Raw genomic sequence first — 24,491 nt, forward strand, 5'->3', positions numbered from 1 at the left:
GTTTGGGTTAAAATGATTATGTTTCGTTATGTCAGTCACTTGACATAATGTTAAGTACCTTAAAACTTTAATCAAGTCAACGTTGACTTGATTTCACACAGGACATGAAGCCCAGTGTTCTGTGTTTGTTTGACTCATATATGTTATTTTGATTTCACATAATTTTGATTCTTTATTTTGCAGCCACCTGATAGTATATTTACCCAACCTGAAAGATCATGAATAAAACTGCCAACCATTCTGTGAGAGCATGAATAAAATGACATGTCATCGACTGAACTTCTATACTTTTATTGTTACTTTTCTTGTTTTGTTTTCCTCTCCTCCCAGAAACTGCCTCGGAAGCAGAAAGCTTTGGCAAACATCAACTTCTATTGTTTTCATCTGAGTCCCTCATCTCGCCAGTAAAGCCTTTGGTAAACTTGTCTGAAGTTTATATTTACACAAACTGTACGGCGTGAGATAAAAATACACAGGTGGGTTGAGGTTTTTTTTAAAGTTATTTCTAGGTAGTTGTATATTATGACTTGGCACGCTGGGTTAACAGTGTGAAAATGTCAGTTTTATTTCATGGTGTCTTTAAAATAAATGGAGTCCCTGAGAAGATATGAAAAACTGCGTTTCTGTGCAGCGTCGTTCGGCTCCTGCAGACTAATGAAAAGAACCGATCTGACATTTACCTCCCTCTGCTCTCCACACAACCTGCTTCACATTAATTGTCAGTGATTCAGCCGACTGAATGACCTGACCAGAACGCCACCCGCCACCAGTGACCCTAACTCACCCAGTCCATTCCTCACACCGTGTCCTCGTACTCCGCTCTCATTTATCTCCTCTGTCACACACACACACACACACACACACACACACACACACACAGACTCACACACACACACACACAGAGACAGTCAGGCAGCCAGCTGGCCAACTAACCAGTCATTCACTCAGCTGGGTTGATTCACCACCTGATACACGAACAAATACACTCAGTTTTGGTTGACATTTCTGTCATCCGATCCTTCGTTCTCGTCCTCGTCTTTAATGTCGGCGATCGAGGAACTGGAGCTTATTGTGTTGCTGCACACGCTGTAAATTACTCTGAATACGAGCATCACATAAAACTGAAAATGGAAAAGTGCAGTGAGCCAGTTAGCCGCGACAACTCCTCACCGCCTAGAAAACACTTACAGTGCGCTTATTAGAGCGCCCTCAGCTCAGTCAGTGAAGCATGAGACTCCTGATCTCCAGGTCACAAGTGCCTTTAAATTATAAATGCCCCCCTGGATACTTCTGCATCATTACAAAGACGAAACAATTTATCACGTCCGACACATGACAAGTTACTGTTTTTGATCAGGGGTTGTATTTTTTTGGTGCAAACTAACTTGTGTACTTCAGCTAGGATCTTCTTCCGTTTCCCACAATGTACCAGGGTCACAGTCACCGCTGGTGAAACAAATGTGTTCTTTACAAGTCATTCTTCCACAAGTCTTTGAATGTTAAAGGGACAGTTTGGATTATTTTAAGCAGAGAGGAGGACCACCATGCTCTGCTGTGGACGGGGTAAATATATTTAGAATATTTTAACAGTTTTACCTTGCTTTTCTGATGGGAAACCGCTGTTATATAAGCAAAATATCACACTCTCAAAAGCAACCAGACTCCACAGGTGAAATCAGGAATTTTACCTCGAGTATTTTACCTTGAGTACAGAAGTTGCTCGTCTACAGATGCCTTAATCTGTCAGTTTGTTTGTGTTATTGTGTGACTTCAATGAATCCAAACTAACCTTTGAAAACACCAAAGTCACACAATAACACTAAAAACTAATTGATCACAGCAGCGACAGACAAGCAACTCCCGTTTTCTGAGAGGTAAAAATGACTGATTTCACCAATGGAGTCTGGTTGCTCTTGGGAAAGCGATATTTGACTTACATAACAGCGATTTCCCATCAGAAAAAGCTACGTGTGTTGCCTGGCAGATCAGTTGGTAGGGCGTTTGCTCCCATGTACTGAAGCTGTGAGGTGGCCGTAAGTTCAACTCCCACCCTGCAGCCCTTTGCTGCATGTCACCCCGCCCACTCTCCCTCCCTTTCCTGTCATATCAGCTGTCCTATCAAATAAAGGCCTAAAATTAAAAGCCTGCTTGACTCAGTTTAACTCAATGCATCAGCTCAGCACACAGGAGTCTCCACCCACTTGAAGGCGTATATTTCATGATGGAGCGCTTGTATTTTTTCAGGCTGCTGAACAGTGGACAAACATTTTATTTCCAATAAATTCTTCATAATAGAAGTCCTCCGTTATGTTGTTATGTTAAGGAGTCCCTTTTATTATGAAGCAGCAAAATCAGGAAATGTTGCCTTTTCATTATTAGTATCTTAACACAACATCTATCAGCTGAAAGCGAACATGAGACCGTAAATAAGGCATGAAAACAATGTGAAAAAGACACGCACATCCCGGAGCCCAGTGGGTTGGGTGTTAGATCACAAAACATCTGAACGGAAAAGGAAAAATATCCGCACACCAGAAGATCTCCTGTAAATACCGTAAATAAGGCAGACATCTGAAAGTACAAACAGCAAGACAGGAGAGAAACTACACTTCAAACCGCAGAGATTCAGTCAGAAGCTACAAAAATACTGAGACAGCTGAACTGAAAACATCTTCCTCTCCGATCTCCTGCACAGACATGATTTGAGTCCCCGCTTATCTGGTGCACATCAGAAAAGACAAACAAAACTTGTCGACTGGCAATGGAAAAAAAACTCAATCAAATATTTAAAATTTTGGCGTACACACTAGCACTTTAATCATGCCTGAAAAGTTGAGCGTATTGAGGCCCGATGTGGACAAAATTCTTTCCGAAACCGACCCAAACCTCATTAGCATATCTCAACTCAAACCCAATTACAGTCTAACATTTTTCTTAACAAGCTTCCCGCTACGCACCAAACAGCAGGAGTTTTTAGAGAAAAACCCGACATGAACTCGTGAGATATGAGAGAAATAAAGACCAACCCTTCTCAAACCCCTCAGGTCCTGTCAGGTCCTGTCAGGTTCGGGCACGGATTTCAAGCACTAGGACGAACTGCATCACTTCAGGTCTTACATTTCACAAAAAGTACTGCCAGTAACCAGAATACAGTCACAAAGCAAATGTTTTCTGTTAATTGAAACAATGGTGCATTTGACATTTTGGCACCAACCAATAGTGTTTGATACTCTTGCAATAAAATAATTCTTCCATAAGTAACTCTGATCATTAACAGTGATGTTTTGAACATGTTAGATGGTGTAGAATTCACTCTGTGGTGCAATAATGGCTGACTGAAACACTGAATGACCACGGCTGTTTTGTTTTTAACCCACACCTCACAATCACACATCAAACAAAAGCAGTAATTTAACCAGAGACACACTGCAAACAAGTGCTAAACATTTTCACAATGAATGCACCCGTGCTGTGAACTAGTCCCATTCAGAAGTGGAATATAATACATATATGTGTGTGTGTGTGTGTGTGTGTGTGTGTGTGTGTGTGTGTGTGTGTGTGTGTGTGTGTGGGAGGACTGGAATCAATTTTTCCAGAGAAGAAGCAGTGGCAGTTGCATGCCGGAAAACCCAACCTGTTTTGCAGATGCATTGCATTCTGATCTACATCTGACAACTGTGGGTTTAGAAATCTGTTGGTGTCTCTGTTATGACAGAAATTTCACTTTTTATTTTAATAAATAAGCTCAAGGTCCCATAATTTCATGGGAAACAGGTGGTAATTACCAAGTGATATATTTGAAATTACCCACAAATTTCATGTGTGATAATTAGCAAGTGCCATTTTCATGTAGTTGGTGGTAATTACAAAGCAACATATAAGAAATTTCTCTGAATTTAAATTATCCCCAAATTTCATTGTAAGTATTAGAATTTGTAAGTGTTGTTTTCATGCAAGTAGGTGGTAATTTGCATTGTTAGGAAGAAGTGGAATATAATTTAATAATTTGGGGATAATTTAAAAGAAATTTCAGTTATGATACTTGCTAATTATCACGTGTTTACCATGAAATTTGGGGTAAATTTGCAGTTAATTTCAAACAAAGTTCAAATATTTGAAATGTTAATTACCACCTGTTTGCATGAAAACGACACTTGTGAATGATCACATACTTACCATTAGAATTTGGGGATAATCTGAGTTGCAGAGTTTTGGAGACCTTCTCAAAGACACCAAAAAATACATTTGTAAAAAATTTAAAACAAGTGTCTCCTTCAAAAAATTATGAGCCGGTTACTCAAAATAATCCACATACCTTGTGGTGAACAGTTTCATGTAGGAACTACTTTCTTTCTGGTAGAAAAGAAAGTAGTTCTAGGAGATTCTACTGCAGAAAGGAAGTGGTTTCTACATGAAACTGCAGATAAAAAATATTTCATATTAATACATAGAAAGTCACAGTTTGATGACTGAATTCTGACATAACTAATCAAATACCTCTGACGAAAAGTAGGGAATGACTAATATATGAGAAATAATAACAACATAATTGTTCATTTCTAAATTACAATGACACAGCTGGTAAATTCATGTACTGAATTTTATTTTTCACACTGATTTGACTGCCTTTAGAAAACAAAAATAGTTTGTAGATGTACAGTTGCACTGTTGGATAATTTGGTTCCCTTTGGGCAAACCCTAAAAAATTTGGTGAAGTTATGATTTCTTTGTGCTCACTGGCTTTAATGACATTTTGAAAAAAAAAAAATCCTTCGTGGCAAACATATTGAAGAATTCCCCAAGATTTGAGAACTGTTTGTTGTTCTGAGAAAAGCACCATCTGGGGAAAAAAATAAAAAAATAAAATCCAGAGGACCAGAAACATGCAAACATGGACGTTTGTGCTGAGGTTAATTGGAGCTGAGTCATTTTATGCACTGCAGAAGGTTTCTGTCCAGCACCCTGATCCTAAATTTCAACTCGGTATCCTGAAACAGAAGAGTTTCAGTCTCGCTTGCTGTTTACTGCATTGCCATGCAACGACAACAACAAAAGATAAAGTTCACCAATGGTTCACTGCCATGGATTAGAACGTAGCAGTTTCTACAAGTCTCTTCAAGCTGGTTTTCATCATGTATTAAAGTGGACTGAAAACAATGGCTGCGTAAAAGCTACAAAATTAATCAGATAGCATACAGCACTTGTTTGTAAAAGGCAAACAGGTTGTCAACAGCGGGGCTGTAAAGTTTGCATAATCAGGAAATAATGAGCTGAAATATGCAAAATCACTGCAACGCTGCCTGTGTATCAGTCAGTTTATAAAGTTGGCGATAAAAATTATTTTGTCCCCCAGTTCTCATGAAACTCAGATAAGCAGGGGTGTGAGTCCGACTGGAGAACTTCTGCTCAGTTAACTGACTTGTTAAGGCCGAGGCGACACACTCGCAAAAACTGGCTGGTTGTGACGCCTCCGCCCATCCAAGTCACGCTGACTACTCAGTCAGATGTGCATACGTGTCGATACAGGTCGTTAAAAAGCATTCAATTGTATTAAATTCTCTTTGGGAAGGTCTTAAATATGCCATATATCCTAAATAATGTGTAGGAAACATTGCTGGGTAAGTGACTGTCCAAATCCACCAATATTTGGGCAAAAGACGAGCTGTGAAAAGTTTAAGTTTAATTAAATCGTGGCATTAAAAAAAGCTTAATTTTAGCCTGCTGATACATGTAGACACCCTGATTTACACAACATCCACTATCTCAGTAGTTCACTCAGTTACATTCATTCAGAAGAGCATAATTCTGGGAAAAAGTTATATTTCCCAAAACTACTCTCTGAAGTAGAGCTGCAACGATTAGTCAACTAATCTATTAGTTGATCTTTAGAAAATTAGTCGCCAACTATTCTGATAATCAGTTAATCATGAAACATTTATTGGTTCTGCTTTCTGGATGCTGCTTTTCTTTGACATTTATGACAGTACATAAAGAGTCTCTGGGGTTTTGGACCGTTGGTTTGACAAAAGAAGAAATATAAAGGCATCACTCTGGGCTTCTGGAAACTGTGATGAACAATTTGTCGCAATTTTTTGACACTTAATAGACTTAATCGATTAACTGTGAAGATTCGTTTTTAGTTGTCTTATAATTAATTAAATGGTGGCATTAAAAGTCTTACATTTAATTTGCTGATGCATGTAAACATCCTGATAAACAAAACATCAACTAACTCAGTTTGATCAAACTTTGTTCAGCAGAGTTAATCATTGCCTACTGAGCAGCATCAGCTCTCCCTCCCTCTCTCTCTCTCTCTCTCCTTTACACACACACACACAGACACACACACACACACACACACACACAAAGAGACTCACTCCATCTCGCTCACACACACAGGCAGACTTTGTATTCAGGGCCCTTTGCTGCTGCTGATGCCCTGCCCAGGAATGTACAGCTGACCCTGCTCTCACGTCTACAGCCCAGCTGATCCACACACACACACACACACACACACTCACTCAGAAGCCACACAAGCTACGGAGCATGCTCAGTTGAGCCTCTGTGATGCAGAATCAGTGCACTGCTATCAGTTAACTACACCTCCAATAATGCACAGCCTGAACTGTGACAGGAGGAAATTGATTTCCGCTCACGCGGCGTCAAAAACAGCTACCAGGGTCAAAGGTAATCGTGAAGACGGAAAATAAGAACCAGCAGAGAGAATCAAAGAGACAAATGAGAGTTTCTACATGTTCAGATAGGACTGCAACACTGTACAACTGAATGCTCAAATTATTTAAAAGCAGTGAAAACTTGTTCAACTTAAAAGCTCAAAATGTTCAATTAGTCTGAACTTTACTGAACATGAAATATTTATACTTGAAATTATTTAATTCTACTAAGTTACTGCAATGACAGAGAGGAAGTTACATTTACTGAAAATATCTGAGGTCATTTTAATTCATCTTCAGCCAAAGAGTACATGTACCACTAACTCCAAATACTTCAGCTCTGACAACCTCCAACTTTTGAGTTCATCATCATCATCATTCATTTTTTTTTCATAATGCTCATTTATTCGGATTTAGAGTGAACTAATGACTATTTTTATTAGTGATTAATCTGTTCTCAATCAAACAATTAGTTGTTCGGTCCATAAAATGTCAGAAAAAATGGTGGAAAATGAAAATGTAAAAAGATATTCAGTTTGCCGTCATAGAGGAGCAAAGACACCAGAAAATATTCACATTTGAGAAGCTGAAATTAGAGCATTTTGACAGTTTCTTCCTCAAAACTGACTCAAAAAGATTAATTGATTATCAAAAGAGCTGACAATTAATTTAAAGGTCATTCAATAATTGATTTATCATTAATTCAGAAAGAGCAAGAAATAAGAAAACAATTAAAACTCTTTTTCTTAAGCTTCCTCTTACATTTTAAACACCATGATTCAATAATAAGCTTGTCTGCTCTCCGGGGGTGAGTGAAATACCATGTCAGGCTAATAAATCTAGTAAATCACTTCCAAGTGGTAAAAAACAACTAAGCTATTAAACTTTAAACTAACTTTATTAAAATATTTTGATTATCGACAAACAAAAATTGCATGAAATGCTGTTTATTCAGCCTCCCATATGGAGAGTTCTCATTTTTCTCTGTTTAGTATCATATTAAACTGAACATTTTGGACTGAAATAAACAAGACATCTAAGGACACTGTCTTGCATTTTGAGAAACTAGGACATTTTTCACTACTTTTTGACATTTTATAAATGTTGCAGCCACAGATTTAAGATAGCAATCAACTTTAGTCTTTGCTATTATTTAACAACTGCCAATAAATAAAACAATTCCACTTTGGGCAAGTAGATTTTTGACCCACTTGCCCCAAAACACACGAAAGTTGAACGCTGCCCACTTCAACACATCACCACTGTTACCCTGAGGTCCATCATGTTCCTTTTACTTTCTGTTACTTCTACTATATTACACTGATTTATTATGTGTAAGCAAGCGATGGTGCACCATATAATTTAAAATAACGGCCCACGATATTGAGAGTGCGTAAATAAATGTCTGGTTTGCTCCTATCAGCTGACTGATGTATCATTAAAGTGTTCTCTTTATAGTTCATGAAAGCTTTTAGAGACCTGTTATGCAGCTCTTCATGAGGGAAACATTCTCCACCACACAGGAGGTGATGAGATGCACTTTATGTTTCTGGTTTGTTTAATAAATAGGTGGAAAATTTGGTGGTTTGCACGAGCTCTAACGGAGCAGACGTCACGGAAGAAGTCTGAAGACAACAGCGTTAAAAAAAAAGAGAGAACACGAACAAAATGAGCCGCTGTCGAAAAGAGCAACAATACGTTCATCCTTCACATCAGAGTTCACACTCAGTGTCTGCCTCTAATAATAATATTTTTGCAGTGATAGTTATTCCACAACACATGACAGAAACTGGTAGCAAGTCAGCTCGGATTCACTAAGACAGGAGTCTGCAACCTTTAACCGCAAAAGTCAGATTTTTGGCCAAAGATACCAAATAAAAATCTGTCTGGAAACACAACTATTAAATTCTGTATTTCCCTCAGAGACTTATTATTTTTGGGGGGGATTTGGCATTATCTTAGAAAGATTTAAGAATAGCCTCAGACAAAATTTTGTGTATAAGGCACCAATTCATAGATGTAGGATATAGTTAACTAAATATAAATAAACAAACATTTAATTTAGTGTATAAGTTACACACTTTTTAAATTGGGGAATGTAAGAATGACCTTAGGTCTACAATGAAGATAAATGAAAATTAAAACACGTGGAGGCACAGGAGAGGGGCCGGCTGCAGACCCCTGCACCGAGAGAATCTAACACTCAGATCTAAGGCCCAAGCAGCAGAAAGGAACACTACCCGCTTTGACTGGACGGAAAATGATTTGGAACCTGGCTCAACTTAGATATACGATCTCAGATAACAGGAACCAACGGACCATGTCCATGTTGTGTGGTGCAGAAAAACCATAGAAATGACCTTATATGATGCGTGCAGATAGTGAATAGGGTTGTTGTGATCCTGAAATTTCAGTTTATGACTATTTGTCGTACACTGTGTGGCAGCGAGCGGCGAGCTTACACTGCAAACACCCTCCACTTTCAAGCGTGAGGCAGAACCTACATTGGCCACAAAACTCACACAAAACATGAAAAAGAAGTCACATCTAGAGCCACTGTTTGGTTTGTCTGTTCTGGGCTACTGTAGAAACATGGCCGCTTTAACATGGCGGACTCCAAGGAAGAGGAACCACGCCCTCTGTAGACACAAACAGCTCATTCTAAGGTAACTAAACCTCAACCTCGAATGGTGGAAAATGGCGAGGAAATAATGATGGAAATATGACATTTCTGTCTTTTACAGGTGAATGGAAATAATTATGTAATAATAGTGACAGGCTTACATGTTAAGATGAAATGTACTGCAAACAAAGTTAAAGCTTTGACTGACTTTTATCCAGAGGTGGGAAGTAACTAAGTACAAATACTCTGTATCTGTACTTTCCTTGCGTATTAATATTTCTGAAAACTTCTTCCTTTTACTCCCCATATCTGAACTTTCTGCTCCTTACATTTTCAAAACAGGCTTTAGATTCAATGCATTTGAGGGGAATTATTGATTACTTTTACTTGCATTATTGCACGCCGCCTTCCCAGAAAAGTTTAGTTTCAGTTAGATTTGCTCAGAAACAGCAGGGAGAAATGTCCTTCAGAGGGCAGCTTTTTTTGAGCCTGCTATCACTTTTAATTGAGAAAAGAAGTTGAATCAGTACTTCTACTTTTACCAGTGTGTTGTTTTTTTTTTGTTGTTTTTTTTGGTGTCTGTGCTTAAACTAAAGTAAAGACTGTGTGCACTTTCGCCACCTTCAACACGTAACAATTAAAATTATGCCAGGACTCTGCTTAAACCCTTTTCACTGTGTTTGAAACCTCCCGAGGATTAAGTGTGGCTGTTCCAGTGCCACACTTGCTGCAAATTCCTGCAGATTTACTGTATTTGGCAAATCAAGTGTGACTCAGATGCTGGTGTTCATGTGCATTGCCTGGGTAACTGACATGCAGCACAAGTCATAAATGCCCCCGTTGTATCTAATGGATTCATTGAGGCTAATTATAATTGTACAAGGGGTAGTCATGACAACACCTCCCTAAATTTACTGCAGGCTGAGAGATACTTACTACTTTTTAAATGACGGGGTCGGCTATGTGTGTGTGTGTGGGGCGGAGGTGAGGGGGGGTAACAGCGGTCTTCTTCAGTCACAAGGCTGCAAACGGATCTATTGGTTTCCACTTGCAGTTAAAAGCTCTTCATTGAGCAAAGCAGTCACATGTTTGCCCTGGAGCTCAAAGCGCTATGACCCTTCATACAGATTTTTACAAAGGAGACGTTCAAACAGGTCCCGGCTAACTCACTAGCTTTTCTAATCCACCTTTACCTGGAGGCGTAGCTGCTTAAGGGAGGAACAGAGGGAGAAAAAAAGGTGAAAAGGTGAGGAGAGGAGAAATGTAATGCTATGAAGACTAGCATTTCTGTCATTGAAGTTCCTATGAAATGTCTAGCTGCTCACTGTCAATTCGATGGCAGGGAACAAACTATAGTACCAAGGTGGTTTTCTCACTGGGTTTGGCTCCCAGCACCCCGGACCGAGTCATCACCCACTGAGCAAACAGCAGTAAGCGACTAGCTAACTTACTTTAGCAACAAATAAAACTTATCTTTCCATCAGGAAACCCTGTAAACATGATGAAGGATGCTTTTATTCATGGGACAGCTGAGGACATGACAGGAAAGAGGGTAGAGAGGGGAGACGACATGCAGCAAGTGGGCTGCAGGTGGGAGTTCGGCAGCTGCTGCAGTGGACTGACATCCTTGGTACATGGGTTGCACGCTCTACCAACTGAGCTACCGGGATAACTTAAACTGCAAAATTTGGCTCTTTTTGGTATCACACCACTAATCACGCCATCATCATCACGCCAGTACATTTCTAACACATACAGTGAAGTTTCAATGTCTGCATGTAAGGTACTCCAAAAAAGATGGCGGCTGGATGGGGAAAGGTGTCGCTCACAGGGTCACAACTGGTTTCCATGCCTGCACACGCTTGTTAGAAATATGTTTTCCAATTTGTGCATCACCTCTTTTACAACTTCCTAATACACTAGAATACACAAGTCAACAATGTCATACAGCTGACTGCAGGCAAGCTGAAACAAACAAATCAAGTTGTAGATCATCAGAAAATCAATCACCAGCTATTTTGATAATCAGGTAACCTTTAGAAACATTATTTATAAAGCACACATGCTAAATACGTTTATATGTTTAGCCGCAGCACTTTTAATCACAATGGATTTGTTCATTCATCCTTCTCCTTCAGTTCACGAAATCCCTGCAGCACCTGCAGTGCTGTTATGCACAGAATACAATGCAGTTACATTTGTTGCTAAAATAGTGTCAGTCAGATGTACCACCTCTGCTGTTTCAGAGCGCTGAAAACAGTGACGTGACTGGTCAGAGACAATTTAATGATCACCACACGTACTGATCTATATTCACCTTTACCCAGCTCTTTTGCACATACTGTATGCAAACCAAATTAGGTGTGCATGAAGACACACAGTCCGTGCACCAGTGTACAAACTTACACTTGGCATTAATTATTCAAACTTTAACTAAAACTGCAAAACAGTACACTGAGGGTTAAGTGTGTGATTTAGCACACTCATCGCATCAACCGGGGCAATTTTGCAGCAAATGTTGAAAACTAGGACACTGTAGTGATTTACATTTATGTCTCTGGACTCGGGACACCCGCCTTGATGCCGGGACAGTCCTGGTCAAACCAGGAAGTCCAGTAACCTCCTTGGCAGCGGTCATAACTGACTCTTCCCACGCCCGTTTTTGCTCTGTGCTCCATCAATTGAGCGTGATTTTCTGTTTCCTGAACATAGATGTGCTATTTGCTGAGCCCATCTATGTCGAAAAAAAAAAACAAATATTGAAGATGTTTAAAAGATGTTACTGGGGAACCTGTACAGGCAACGTATACAGCTTAACTTAGCTAATGTTAACAAAATATTAGCAAACTTGCTAGCTAACAATGTTAAGCTAGCTGATGGAACATCAGGAACAATGACGGAAATAAGTTTTGGACTTTATCGCGTTATCCTTGACAATTCCATATACACTGGCACTTCTTTTACTTTCATATTTGATTCTTTGTAGAATTAACTAAAATAGTTAGTCAGCGATTTGCCGATGTAACTAACAACTTATTTAGTTTAGCCAGTTAGTTAGCATTGCGCCAACAGTAGCTATCACTTATGGCTAGCTAGCTAACAAGAGATGTAGGTTAGCTAGTTAGCTAGTGATCGGATAACAGTTTGCTGGTTGGTCCCCCATCAATCTCTTTTAACCATCTTTATTTTCAACACAGGAAACGGGAAAGGACAAAGTTGACGAGGTTCTGAAAGGGGTGGGACTTAGAAAGGGTCGACTGTTTGTCAACGATTAGGTCAAACTTTCTTTAATACAACAAAATTGCCCTAAATTCTAAACTGAAACAGGATGTTGCCCCACCAATAAAAAAACACAGCAGAGTGATTCTGCAGCGTCGGGTCTGTTAAAATCCATCAAACAAACATCCATGTTCAAACACAAGACACATCAATTATTGGACATCCATGCAAATTTAAAGGTCAAAGTTCGCTTCCTTATGGAGGAACCTGGAAGTTGAGAACCAGACGGTAACTTGTCTCCATCATCTGCCATGAAAACCATCAAACACACAGATCTGGAGCGGCTGCTTGCCTTCAGCTCAGTCTGATCACCCGCCAGATTTAATTGACTTTTGGGCACAAACTGACACACAAACACCCTGTGATGAAGCGTTCAGAGGCACAAGTCTTCTTCTTCTTCTTCTTCTTCCGCGGCGGCGGCGGCGGCAGGGCCCGTGCAGAGCGTAGCTGGAGGCGGTGCACCTGGCTGCTTCCCAGGGTTGTGTGTGTGTGTGTGTGTGTGTGTGTTTGTGTTTGTGTTTGAGAGGAGGCTGCTGGCCCTTTAAAAGCTAAGATGGTGTCCTACGAGCTGCAGTTTCTGCCTTCCGTTTCCTTCCTGCCTCTCAGAGATCACAGAGCATTTCAAATTGAACCTGAATTAACCTCGCACACACAGAGAGGGAGAAACCCACAGACGGAGAGGGTTTCCATACGAACCGTGCACATGACAGCAAGCTCGGTCTCTGCCTGATGTTCTTGCATTGCAATTAGGTTGCAAAACTCTTCCACTAATTGCAAAATAAACTGCCTGCCTGCAAGGATACACTTGTTATAGACATGTAGACTCACTGACATTCATATTTGGCACATGACAATGTCAGCTCTGCTTGTGTGCAGGCAGATCATCCACACACACACGTTTTTTTTCTTTTTTCTCGTTGCACTGACCAGGGCAAAGTCAATAAGGTGCACTTACTTTCTTGTTACGGGTCTCCGTGTGCATCTCGGTTGCCGGAGCGGTGCAGCGGCGGAGGGGTGGAGCAGCAGGAGCAGGAGGGGGGTCGGCCGGGGCTTTGGGTGTAGCTCTATCTGAACAGGGCGAGAGGAGGGTTTTGTGGGGGGGCTTGTTTTCCACCTTTACAGTGAATTTTCGGGGATATAGCAACACGATCCCTGCCTCTTCCAGTGTTTTCTTTTCAGTTCATATCCGCAGCGTCGAAGGCTCCCTCTGCTCCCCCCAAAAAAACAGCCAGTCTCTCTGTGTCTCTGCCTCTCTCTGTGGCGGCGTGTTGTTGCCGTGTATTCAAGGGCTGGGCTCTCTCTCTCTGCCTTTTCCTCCTCCGCCTCTCCCTGCTTGTGACCCCACCCTGCGTCCCCACCCCTCATCTCTCTGTCAGTCAGAGAGGAGCTGCGCAGCCCTGCAGAGGAGCCGAGCTGCCGGAGACCCGACACCGGCTGCAGGCAGGAGAGCAGAGGAGAGGAGAGGAGAGGAGAGGAGAGGAGAGGAGCTGCTGCAGAACCGCGCACTCATGCATGCATGGGGGGATTAATTGCATGCAGAAAAAGCGCGGCTCCGCATCCACATATCTCCATCTATTAATGCCATGCTGCAGCAGGCGGCTGCTCATTGCTCAGAGATGGTGAAGAGAAGCACCCATGTCACCTTACTGACGTCAGCCAGCAGGCTAATTGAGGACACTTGAGCCGGGAGGGGAGGGTGGGAGCGCTTTACAGTATATATTCAGTAAGGCTTTGCAGCATTACGTTTGATAAAATAGCTCAGATGGATGCATGAAGGGAAAGCAGCCAAGCCTGATGATGGATGTGAGTTATAGCCTGAACCACACCCTTTTCTAATGAAGCGGGGTGTGGTGGTGCACAAAAGGGTTCGCGTGCTTTTTATCTTTAAGACATCTATTAACAGAAAATATGCACGCAGCGTTACGTGGATTTCACATTCCACAGAGAGAACATACAAATAGAAATAGAGAGCTTTTATTATGATTATACAGAATAAAACGAGTTCAGGAGCTGATCAGTGCAATAAAAAAGGACACATGTACAAACTTGAAACTTTCGACAAATCGTGTCCTGCCACCAAAAAAACTTTAAAAAAGTATTCATACCGACAGTCTAATTCCATGTATTCTTAGGGTCATTCCTGCCTATTGGTCACTTTTCCATCCCCATGAAATAAGTCTAAATATTTAATTTAAAATAAACAAAATCACCAACGGCTTTCATTATGGATTGAGGTCACTTTTATAGCATTAACACAAAAATGAATGTATATTTTGTTTTTTTTAGATTTTAATTATCCTTTTTATGATGCCGACATTCCTTTTTGTGATGTCCCCAAAGCAATTTTTCAGTTTCAATGCACACATTTGCAACATAATTATAAATAAATAGAAATATGCCTTTTTTTTATTGTGGAAATCAAGTTAAAAATGTGTAATTCTAAATATATATCAATGCAAAACAAAAACTGCTACAGTTCCCATAAATCAACATTCAGGAGTCGCTGACCTCTAAAATTCAAATAAGCCAGCTGAGTTGCCTTTTTTTTTTCTTTTTTCTTTTTTTGCAAGTATTATGATATTAACCTGCATGTCTGAATCTTAAATGTCCACACTGTTAGACTTAATTATGAAGAATTAAACCACGTTTTTAAAAATTAAAAGTTAGTTAGCGTTTTAAAAGCCTTTTAAAAAAATGTCAGACATGTTTGATGTTTGATGTATGTATGTGGAGAGCTAGCTTGCTAAAATTTCCATCCTCACAGAGCTGTGGTTCAAAAGTGTCACATCAGACACATCAAATGTGTCTCAATCATAACGTGTCAACACTGTAGCTCTTCTGCATCAAAGCTAAATAAGAATTATGGTTTAAAAATATGTTTTGTTTAGCATTAAGATAACTTTTATCAATTTTAAAAATTAAATTGGCTACTCACTGCAACTCTGCTGTGAAATGAAGATGTAATATTTTGTCGACTCTGTAAGATGAATTATCAAAATAAAAATATTATAAAGTCCACAATAAGATATTTGTGTGGATATAAAAAGCCCCCTGTGGACAAAAGCAGTAACAAGAAAACAATTAATAAATAACATTTTCAAGCAGTTAAAACATGACAACAAAAAATCACATTACAGAAGACATTATGGGTGGGGGATATTGCCAAAAGTATATATAATATATATAATATCACAATATTTAATGGTATGGTGTGATAACAATAATCTTGACAACATGACAAAATACTGATAAATATTTTTGGTTTAGAACTCACAATTTTAAATTATTTGCAGGAATTTTGGATGTCCTTGTATTCAACTGTGAGCTCCTGCTGGAGGTTATGAAATTAGTTTGTTCTATTGATCTTTTTGCTGTTACAGTCTTGTTGCATGTCTTACAGTGGTTTATTGTGCATCTAATCCAATCCAATCAGATCAAATCTAATCATTTTATTTTATGTTTGTATTAAGAGTGACACATGATATGATCTTTAAAATCTATTTAATACATTTTTCTTGTGTTGTTCTTTCAGATAACTAAGACTGCAAAATTGTCCTCGGCTGAGAAAAAAAAAATGAGAACCTCTGCTCCAGAGAGAGAACAACATACATACAGTCAAACAGCTGAAAAACACAATCTGTTTAGTACATAGGCTTTTTGATACTTATCATTTTTGCAATGAATACAAATCGTTATGTTTTAGTCCCAAAATGCACCAAATCCTATCTGTGGCATCATTTTCCTCCAGTGTGACCATGAGACAGAGATTCTAGTTCATTATTGTTCATAAAGGGATTCCACTACATTTCCCATGATTCCTCACACCGGAACGGGAAGCACAAGCCGGAAGCATGCGAAGGTAAACAGAATTTTCAGTTATCTGTGTCACATAGCGGTACTTTTATTCATGTTGTGGCATTTGAATTGAACATTGTTTGTTTAAGACCTAGTTTGATATCCACGTTGCCAGAAAATACCAGTTTAACGCTGTTACGTACGTCTTACGTCAATCATTCCATCTACTTCAGGCACTGCTGTTGTCATGGAGATAGCTACAACCACTTAAGCTAGCGTTAGCTTCTCTGTTGCAGGTGTATATGTTTTGTTATTCGCGATTTCAGTATAAAAATCCGATCAACTGAACATTTACATGTATAAACCCACACTGCAGACATTACATAGCTTAGCAGACACCGTCTGTCTCACCACTGAAGGCTGTGTTCTTGCTCAGGTTGTCCCTGGAGATCTCAGTTTACCTGAACGTTATGACATTTGACATAATAGAAATACTTAGTTTCCTCTCCTCCTTATCAAAAGTCAACCAGTTAACTAGCTGTTAATGTGGTCTGTAAACCTTCACTGAGGCTGGCTCACTACTGTGATTTTTGTCGATGTCAGAGGCTTTAATTTTACATCTTTTTAGTTCAGTTCAGACAGAAGTAGAGGTGGGTGATATGGATAAAATCTTCCATCACTGGTGAAAGTGCAACTTTATAATTACAAGTTCTTGGTCATGTAAATTCAGAGTTGCTATGAAGCAAATAAATCCTGCTTATTGATTTGAAACATTTAATTCTTATCGGCCAAAATACAGCTAATGATATTAAAGGGATGCTTATCTCAGTACAACCAGAAAAAAACTCTTTCACACATTATATATTGTTATATAAACAATCCGTCTCTTTAATGATTAGTCAATCAATACAAAGTCAGTCAGTTGATATTTCAATATTTTTTTAATCATGTAAAAGTATTTTTTCTTTTTTTCTTTCTAATTAATCAGTAATAAAAAAAAATAAATGTTATTTGCTCTGGTTCTATTCCCAGATAAAAGTTATGTATTTAGCTTCCCACCTACCCGATCTTCACTTCTACAAAAATATCAATCTTATTTCTCTTTTTGTCAGTTAAGACACATTAACAGTTTAGTTGTGTTAATGTAAACCACTCTTAACAACTGCCAACTAAGTGACACAAAACTGCCATCTGAAAGAAACACTCTTGTTGATATTGGCGAATGATTTGTTTTCCTGCTGTAAGTCATCCACTGAGTCTCCGTCCTGATGTGTCTGTGTCTGTGTTGGTCAGAGTGACCCGGCGACCCTGCGAGGACGGGCCGCTGCTGGAGGAGCAGGAGACGGAGGGCCAGCGGCAGCTGCACAGCCTCCTGCTGCAGCAGCTCCACACTGACGTCGACATCGACCGGTCAGAATCTCCAGTACATGGTCTTCACCACAAAAATATGACATTATTATGTGTGGAGAAAGAAAAATCCATACCTCTACAGAAACCTTCTGTTTCAGTATAGATTTACAGTCCACCACGACTTATGTTTTGCTCTATGGCCACATTCTTTGTACTTCCAGCCAATTAGATTTGTCTTACAGGGCTGCAGACACCCAGAATACATTCAACAAAAAATCTCAATTCAGTTTGCTTTATTAGAATGAAAGTTTGGTGAAGAATATTCTCAAAGTCATTTTACATAACTGATGTACAGATATACACATCATTACCACAGCAGTGTTGGCCTGTAATGCATTACTCAGTGATATATTACTGTAATGTTATTACTTTTCCCAGTAACAAGCAGTGTAAAGGGTTACAATTTCCAAAGCAGTAATTATGTTAGTTACTAATCCAAGTAACTCTGTAGTTACTGAGTTACTTTTTATCCTACGTGGTTTATCTTATGATGACGTGTCAGAGCAGGTCACGTCAGCTGCTGGCCAAGAAGCTAAATGTAGAGGGAGAGGTAGAGGCGCAGACTTTCCATTGGTGGAAGTATTGTCATTACTTTGACTTTATTTGGCTCCTCAAGAGAAGATCTGTGTCGATGGAATCTAATTTGAATGCCACGCTTTGTTTCCACCACAGCTGACATCTGGACAGCTGACAACAAAAGCTCACTGGGCGTTAACTGTTCAGTCTCCTTGACGCTCAACAAGGTACAAAAGTAATATGTTATTACTTTTTAAAGAAGTGAAAAGTAACTTATTACACTTTCTGAGTAACTTGACCAACACTGTAGCATAGTGACTTACATATAATCTAATAAAAAGTTAATGAGATTAGAAAGAAAGAGAAATAAAATGAATTTAAAAAATATGATTAATCAAAAAAAAATGTGTCTCCATAATCCATGTGCTTCAGAGTTTTTGGACCAAATGCTCCAGATTTATAGATAATACCTGCGCTCTGTGTAGTAGAATAATAGTTTAAGTATTCTGAAATAATGAATAAAATTCTCATCATTCCTCGCACGTAACAGAAATCTGTGTGAGAGTTTCGGTTCACATTTTGGCTCCTTTGCTTCCAAAAATATTTGCCCAAAGCTTCGTTCAAATGCAAATTATGGTTAACCTCTCCCATGACGAATTTACTGTCACACAGTGACAATAAAAATAACAATAAACGGTGTTAATAAAATCTTCCTGTGTAGCTCAGTGGGGAAAAAGAGGCAGTGTGTCTGCGGTTTTATTCTCAGTGTAGCTCTCAGTGTTATATAAAAAAATACTCTGTAATGTTGCCTTCAGTGTCCCACAGAGCAGCCTGGAGGATGTTTTATACACAACCCTCAGGGCTACATATTCTTACTCAGACATCCTTTTATCAGTGAATTCTGTAAAACATCAGAAACAACAGGTGACTCTGCAGCTGCTCCTGATAGAGCTGTGAGTGAATCCTGCATGATGTGCGCAAAAAGTCTAATTTTTGAATTAATTCCGTCCTACAGATGTGTGGCCAAGAGGCAGTGCTTCGCCCCGGCGGCGCTCTATCGGCCCTTTGGGGAGCAGGCAGCTGGAGTGAGGAGCCTCTCCCAGTTCCAGGCCCTGCAGGACGGGGAGCAGGAGCTGGCCGGCCTGCGAGAGCTGGGCCTGACTGACGCTGAGATCCAGCTGTGGCAGAGCAGAGATGTTCCCCCGGAGGCAGGAGAGAAGGTAAAACCTGCTGGAGACGCAGAGGGCTGAGCAATATATTGATATATCTGTACCATGATATGAAACAAGATGTCGTAGATTTTGGATATTGTTATGATATGGCTCGACTGTTCTAGCTCTAAAATTTTTTAATAATTTATTATTTGCCTTTACTTTGTCATTATATCGACTTTAATGATAATTATTTATTAAACATCTAATTGTGTTAAAGGACCAGTATGTTCAATATTTAAACAACAAATGAATGAACGTTAACATGTGCAACTGTTTATGTAAACCAGAGTAAGTGTTAAATATATCTGTATAGTCATGTGCACATGTGAGCCAAATCTAACGTCTTTATCTTCGGGGAAACACTGATATACGCACCTTATATCTAACAACCTAAAGTCTGACCCCTGGCTTTGTGTCTACACAGTCCCACGGTGTGTGTGCAGCTCCAGGTGTGAAGCAGCAGCGCCTGCAGGTGATCAGAGACAAGATTGAAGCCAGGGCAGAGCTCCTGTCTCGCCCGCAGCGATTCGCAGCCAGCCGAGCGCTGTCACGGCGGGAGATGGAGATCGAGCAAGCGCTTTTCCAGGGGAATGACCGCCTGAGTTTCCTCACTGCACTTTACCACAGAGGTAAGGAGCGCCGTCCACTTAACGGTGTCGACAGAGAGGTGAAATGATAAAAGAGGCTCCAAGAATCATGAAAACATCTCAGTTCCAAGTGTAAAAGAAGCAAAGACAGAGACATTGATATCAAATTTCAGTCACAGATTTTCTCACATCAGTTTATTTAGAATATTTTCCCAGTTTTACTTACTTATAGAGGACAAATATCTCTCTCTCTGAACAAACCAAACACAGAAGTTGCTTTTCTACCGCTGCCGCGATCTGTCAGTTTGTTTGTGTTATTGTGAGACTTTGGTGAATCCAAACTTGTCCTTTTAAAACACTGAAGTCACATAATCACACAAACAAACTAACCGATTGAGGCAGCGGTACACCAGCAACTCAAGTATTCTGTGAGGTAAAATTACTGATTTTGCCTGTGGAGTTTGGTTGGTTTGGAAAGAGCAGTGCTTGTTTTACATGACAGGCGTTTCCTGTCAGAAAAGGGGGGAAAATATTCTAAATATAGTATACATTTTAACTGATGTTGATTTTTTTAGGCGTCTAAAACACATTTTACTGCTGACACCGTCTACAGCAGGTCATTGCTTAGCCTGTATGCTGATACTCCTCTCTGTTTCTCCAAGGTTGGGACGTGTTGATCAGCAATTACTGTAATTAATATACTGATAACCCATCAATACATACCCCGTACAGCCCTTCTCTTAACAGGAGTCCCTTGAAAGATTAAATTATGTTCATCTACAGGCTTGAAATTATGACCTTCCATAGTCTTCAGGTTAGTTTTAGAAGTCTTAAATGTGTTGTGGTTCCCTTACGCAACCGACAGTGAGGAATTTATTTTGACAGTGAGTTTATTTTTAAATGATGTTATTGATCGGATTTTTCTCCAAACAAAACACTGCTTTATGTCTGAAATCCAAGTTAAGAAAGAGAAGAAATAAATTCTGTGATCTTTGAATGATCACAGAAGAGAAAAGTCTGAGAACAGGGAGAGGATTTTCAAAAGAAATAAGAGTGAGTTAAGCAGGAAAACAGGAGAACAGAAGGATAAATATAACAGCACAAAGCTATATATATATATATATATATATATATATATATATATATATATATATATATATATATATATATATATATATGTATATATATATATATATATATACATATATATATACATATATATACATACAGAATATTGATTTTAGGGTGTTCTGTAAAAAGTTCAAAGTAAAAACTCAAGGGAATTCTCAGGAAAGCCAGTTATTGGATCAAGTTTGATAAGGCGCCAAACTAACATAAAGGGCAATTTCCTGATCATGGCATATGATTATCCTGCCTCTGAGACAGAGAAGACCACTCAACTGTATTATACAAGATGTAATGCTGAGTATTATAACATATATTATAACATAAGTCAGGAATTTTTGTCTTTTGTGTGCTGCAGAACAGGAATCTGCTGTAAACCAGTTGTCGTATTTTCCTTCTTAGGTGAAGAGAACCAGGACAGCCAGCAGGGGGAGTCGTCCTCCGATCCAATGGACTCTCTGTACAGAGATGTTCTGATAAAAGAGAGACAACAAGCTTCACTGCAGGACTCTGAGAGGGAAACAAGTGGAGTATCACACCTGTCTACACACAGGAACGAATCTGACCAATCACAGGACTCACAGAGAGACAACAGCCAATCAGAGGAAGCTTGTGAACATCACTCTGAGCTGCAGGGTGAAAAAAGTAACTTGTCGGTACAGTCAGAGTCGAGTTCGGACACCTCAGAGCAGCAGCAGCTCGCTCAGGACAGACTGGTGGAGAAACCACCACCTGCTGCTCCAACAAAGATTCATCTAAGCCAGCCAATCGGAAGTCTGTGTGGAGCGGCGAGGTCAGGGGGACCGCTGACCGTCAGAGGAGAGATTGAGACGGTCTCAGATGAAGAAATCCTGAAGAACTGCGAATCTGACGAAGGGATCCGAAGCATCCCGAGGTTCAGAAACTACCAGCCGGGGAAACCCTCAAAGGTATCGACAGACACACCCAACAGACACAAAGTGTTTCTTACAGCCTGAATCAGCTCATTGTGTGTTTTTTTTTTAGGCTAACTACGATGCTTGTGTTTTCCAAAAACACATGAAAATCTGTTTGACATTTTTGCTTGAAAAATGACCAAAACTGTTAATTATCAAAATAGCCTGCAACTGGCAATTTTCTTTCGATAAATTAATCGACTAATCTTTGCAGCTCTGCTCATTTAGTCACAAAATGCACCACTTAATCAGACTATCATTACTTATTCAACAATTAACATGCAATGACCTTCCCCATGAGAATAACATTACACACACAACACAGACAGTGCTGCTTTGAAGCTGTGTGTTTGCAGCACGTCTGTATCAGCTGTTCTAAATTAGTGATAGACCAGCCGTGATGCAAAAGTTAGTTAGTGTAACTCTCATGCAGCCTGCTGTAAATGTTAATGACTAGTGTTAAATATATATGAATGCATATATTCTGACATGCTGCACCCCACTGTCCCTTAAAGGAGCAATTTATAACAGATGTGCATGTGCAAAAATGAGGACAGCAGTCCAAATAGTGAGTTGGAGCCATAAACTGTATATTAAATAGTCTGAAATCTGGCTGAAGTCTGTGTTTGAAGCGAGTTGTTTCCCCTCGTCCCCTCCTCCTCAGACTGCAGGAGCACAAGACAAGCAAAACGTTGTAACTGGACAATAACAGGCAAGGACAAGTCCCTTACTGTAAGTTGATTAGCTGTCATTTATCTGTCATTGTAAAGTTAAGCCCGTTATCCTGAAAATAAAAACCCACTGCTCTGAAAATACACACTCTGCCTGGCTTCAGCCCACCAAAATAAATACATTTGAAAAATTTAAAACCAGTGTCTCTTTCCATAAATCATGACCCAGTCACTCAAGATAATCCGTAGACGTTGTTATGGGAAGTTTCATGTAAGAACCACTTTCCTTCTATTGAAAAGAAAGTTCAGATGGATTCTAAAGTGTTTCTGGTAGATTCTACTCCAGAGAGAAATTAGTTCCTACGTGAAACTGCTCACAATAAAACTCACAAAAAAAAATTAAATAAATAAATAAATTAAACAGTGGTGTTAAAAAGTCTGTAACACACATGTAGACTGACCACTCAGCACCTGCAGATACTTATAGAGGGTCTTTGTTTGTGTGCGTCTCGCTGCAGGTTCTGTGTGTGAAGAACCTGAGTGCACAGGCGTCAGTGGCCCAGCTGGTGGCGCTGTTCTCCAGGTTCGAGCAGGAGAACGGGCCTCCGGTCATTTACCGCCTGCTGACGGGAAGGATGAAGGGTCAGGCCTTCATCACGCTGCCAGGTGAGAAACTGTTTGTCACACACACGGAAGTGACTGTGGTGCAGAGAGCCGCCGCTTCTGTTACCATGGAGCTGTGGGTCATTATGGTCTGTAACAGATCCGACAGCAATCCGTTTGACTCTGGACCCACAGCTGCAATAAATTACTTTCCATGATACGTCACGCGTCAGGCATTTTATCATTTGTTGTTTGTTTGCAGATGCTGAAACAGCCCAGACTGCCTTGCAGCTGGTCCATGGATACCGGTTACTAGGGAAACCTTTGGTGGTGGAGTTTGGCCGTGAGCGACAGGAAGAGGAGAAACAGAAAGAGAAGGAAGTGCAGGAGGAGGAGAAATAAAAAAAAAACACAAACAATGTTTATTCCTGACAACAACATGGATCCTGCAGAGTTTTGACTAACAGGTTCAGATGGATGTGATTGGATATTATTTATTTCGTCTGCATTCAGTCTAATAAATGCCTGATTTTTTTACCAAACTGATCAATAATTACGTTTTTTTTTTATTGTTTTGAGTAGATAGTGTTGAATTTTTATGTGATCTGTGAAAACAAAAAAGTGCATCTGTATTCATTTTGTGCTATTATTAAGAAAGAGGCAGGTTATATACTTCTTTCTTCTTTCAACTCTGTTTTTGGTCCCTGAATGTGCAGAAGGAGTTTGGATTACAGTGCTTTTTTTTCTTGTAAAATTGTTTTTGGAGACTACAGCCTGAAATGAGTGAAATAATCTAAATAAAACATTATTTATGACAATGTAAGCAAGCAGGCTTAAAAATTACATGTAAGCTTTATAATTAGCTTCAGTAAATATTTGTTATTTTTGAGATTCTGGAGGACTTTTACCAGTTATTAATATTTCTATATCAAAACAAAAAGGCTCTGTGATCATTTTTAATCTTTATTCCCAAAACATAATACATAATAAAACAGTATTTGCAGGATTTTCTCCAACTTTTGATGACGCTGACAAAACTTTTTATTCTGAAACTGATTC

At 39.6% G+C, this 24,491-nt stretch overlaps 2 protein-coding genes across 2 annotated transcripts in view; one reads left to right on the top strand and one right to left on the bottom strand.

Annotated features, from left to right (window-relative positions):
* The window catches only part of LOC146319416 (uncharacterized), a 62,500-nt gene extending 48,532 nt beyond the window's left edge, over nucleotides 1-13,968 (bottom strand). Inside the window, exon 1 of the mRNA XM_084730663.1 lies at nucleotides 13,532-13,968. Within this exon, the coding sequence (XP_084586789.1) occupies nucleotides 13,532-13,558 (27 nt within the window). The 5' untranslated portion in view covers nucleotides 13,559-13,968. The remainder of the gene's footprint in view (nucleotides 1-13,531) is intronic.
* A 2,370-nt stretch (nucleotides 13,969-16,338) lies between these two features.
* Nucleotides 16,339-23,985, top strand: rbm41 (RNA binding motif protein 41). Its single transcript, XM_084730018.1, has 7 exons — nucleotides 16,339-16,435; nucleotides 17,665-17,781; nucleotides 19,313-19,517; nucleotides 19,936-20,140; nucleotides 21,626-22,152; nucleotides 23,348-23,495; nucleotides 23,695-23,985. The coding sequence occupies exons 1-7, from the start codon at nucleotides 16,428-16,430 to the stop codon at nucleotides 23,832-23,834; spliced, it is 1,350 nt and encodes a 449-aa protein (XP_084586144.1). The 5' UTR covers nucleotides 16,339-16,427; the 3' UTR covers nucleotides 23,835-23,985.
* Nucleotides 23,986-24,491: the final 506 nt, after the last annotated feature.

This window comes from Lutjanus erythropterus, chromosome 11 (genome assembly GCF_056507025.1).
Source record: "Lutjanus erythropterus isolate fLutEry1 chromosome 11, fLutEry1.hap2, whole genome shotgun sequence".
NCBI lineage: Eukaryota > Metazoa > Chordata > Actinopteri > Lutjaniformes > Lutjanidae > Lutjanus > Lutjanus erythropterus.

Coding starts and splice junctions, on each gene's coding strand:
- rbm41 (XM_084730018.1), top strand. Junction 22,153..23,347: donor AGCCGGGGAAACCCTCAAAG/GTATCGACAGAC, acceptor GTCTCGCTGCAG/GTTCTGTGTGTGAAGAACCT. Junction 23,496..23,694: donor GGCCTTCATCACGCTGCCAG/GTGAGAAACTGT, acceptor GTTTGTTTGCAG/ATGCTGAAACAGCCCAGACT.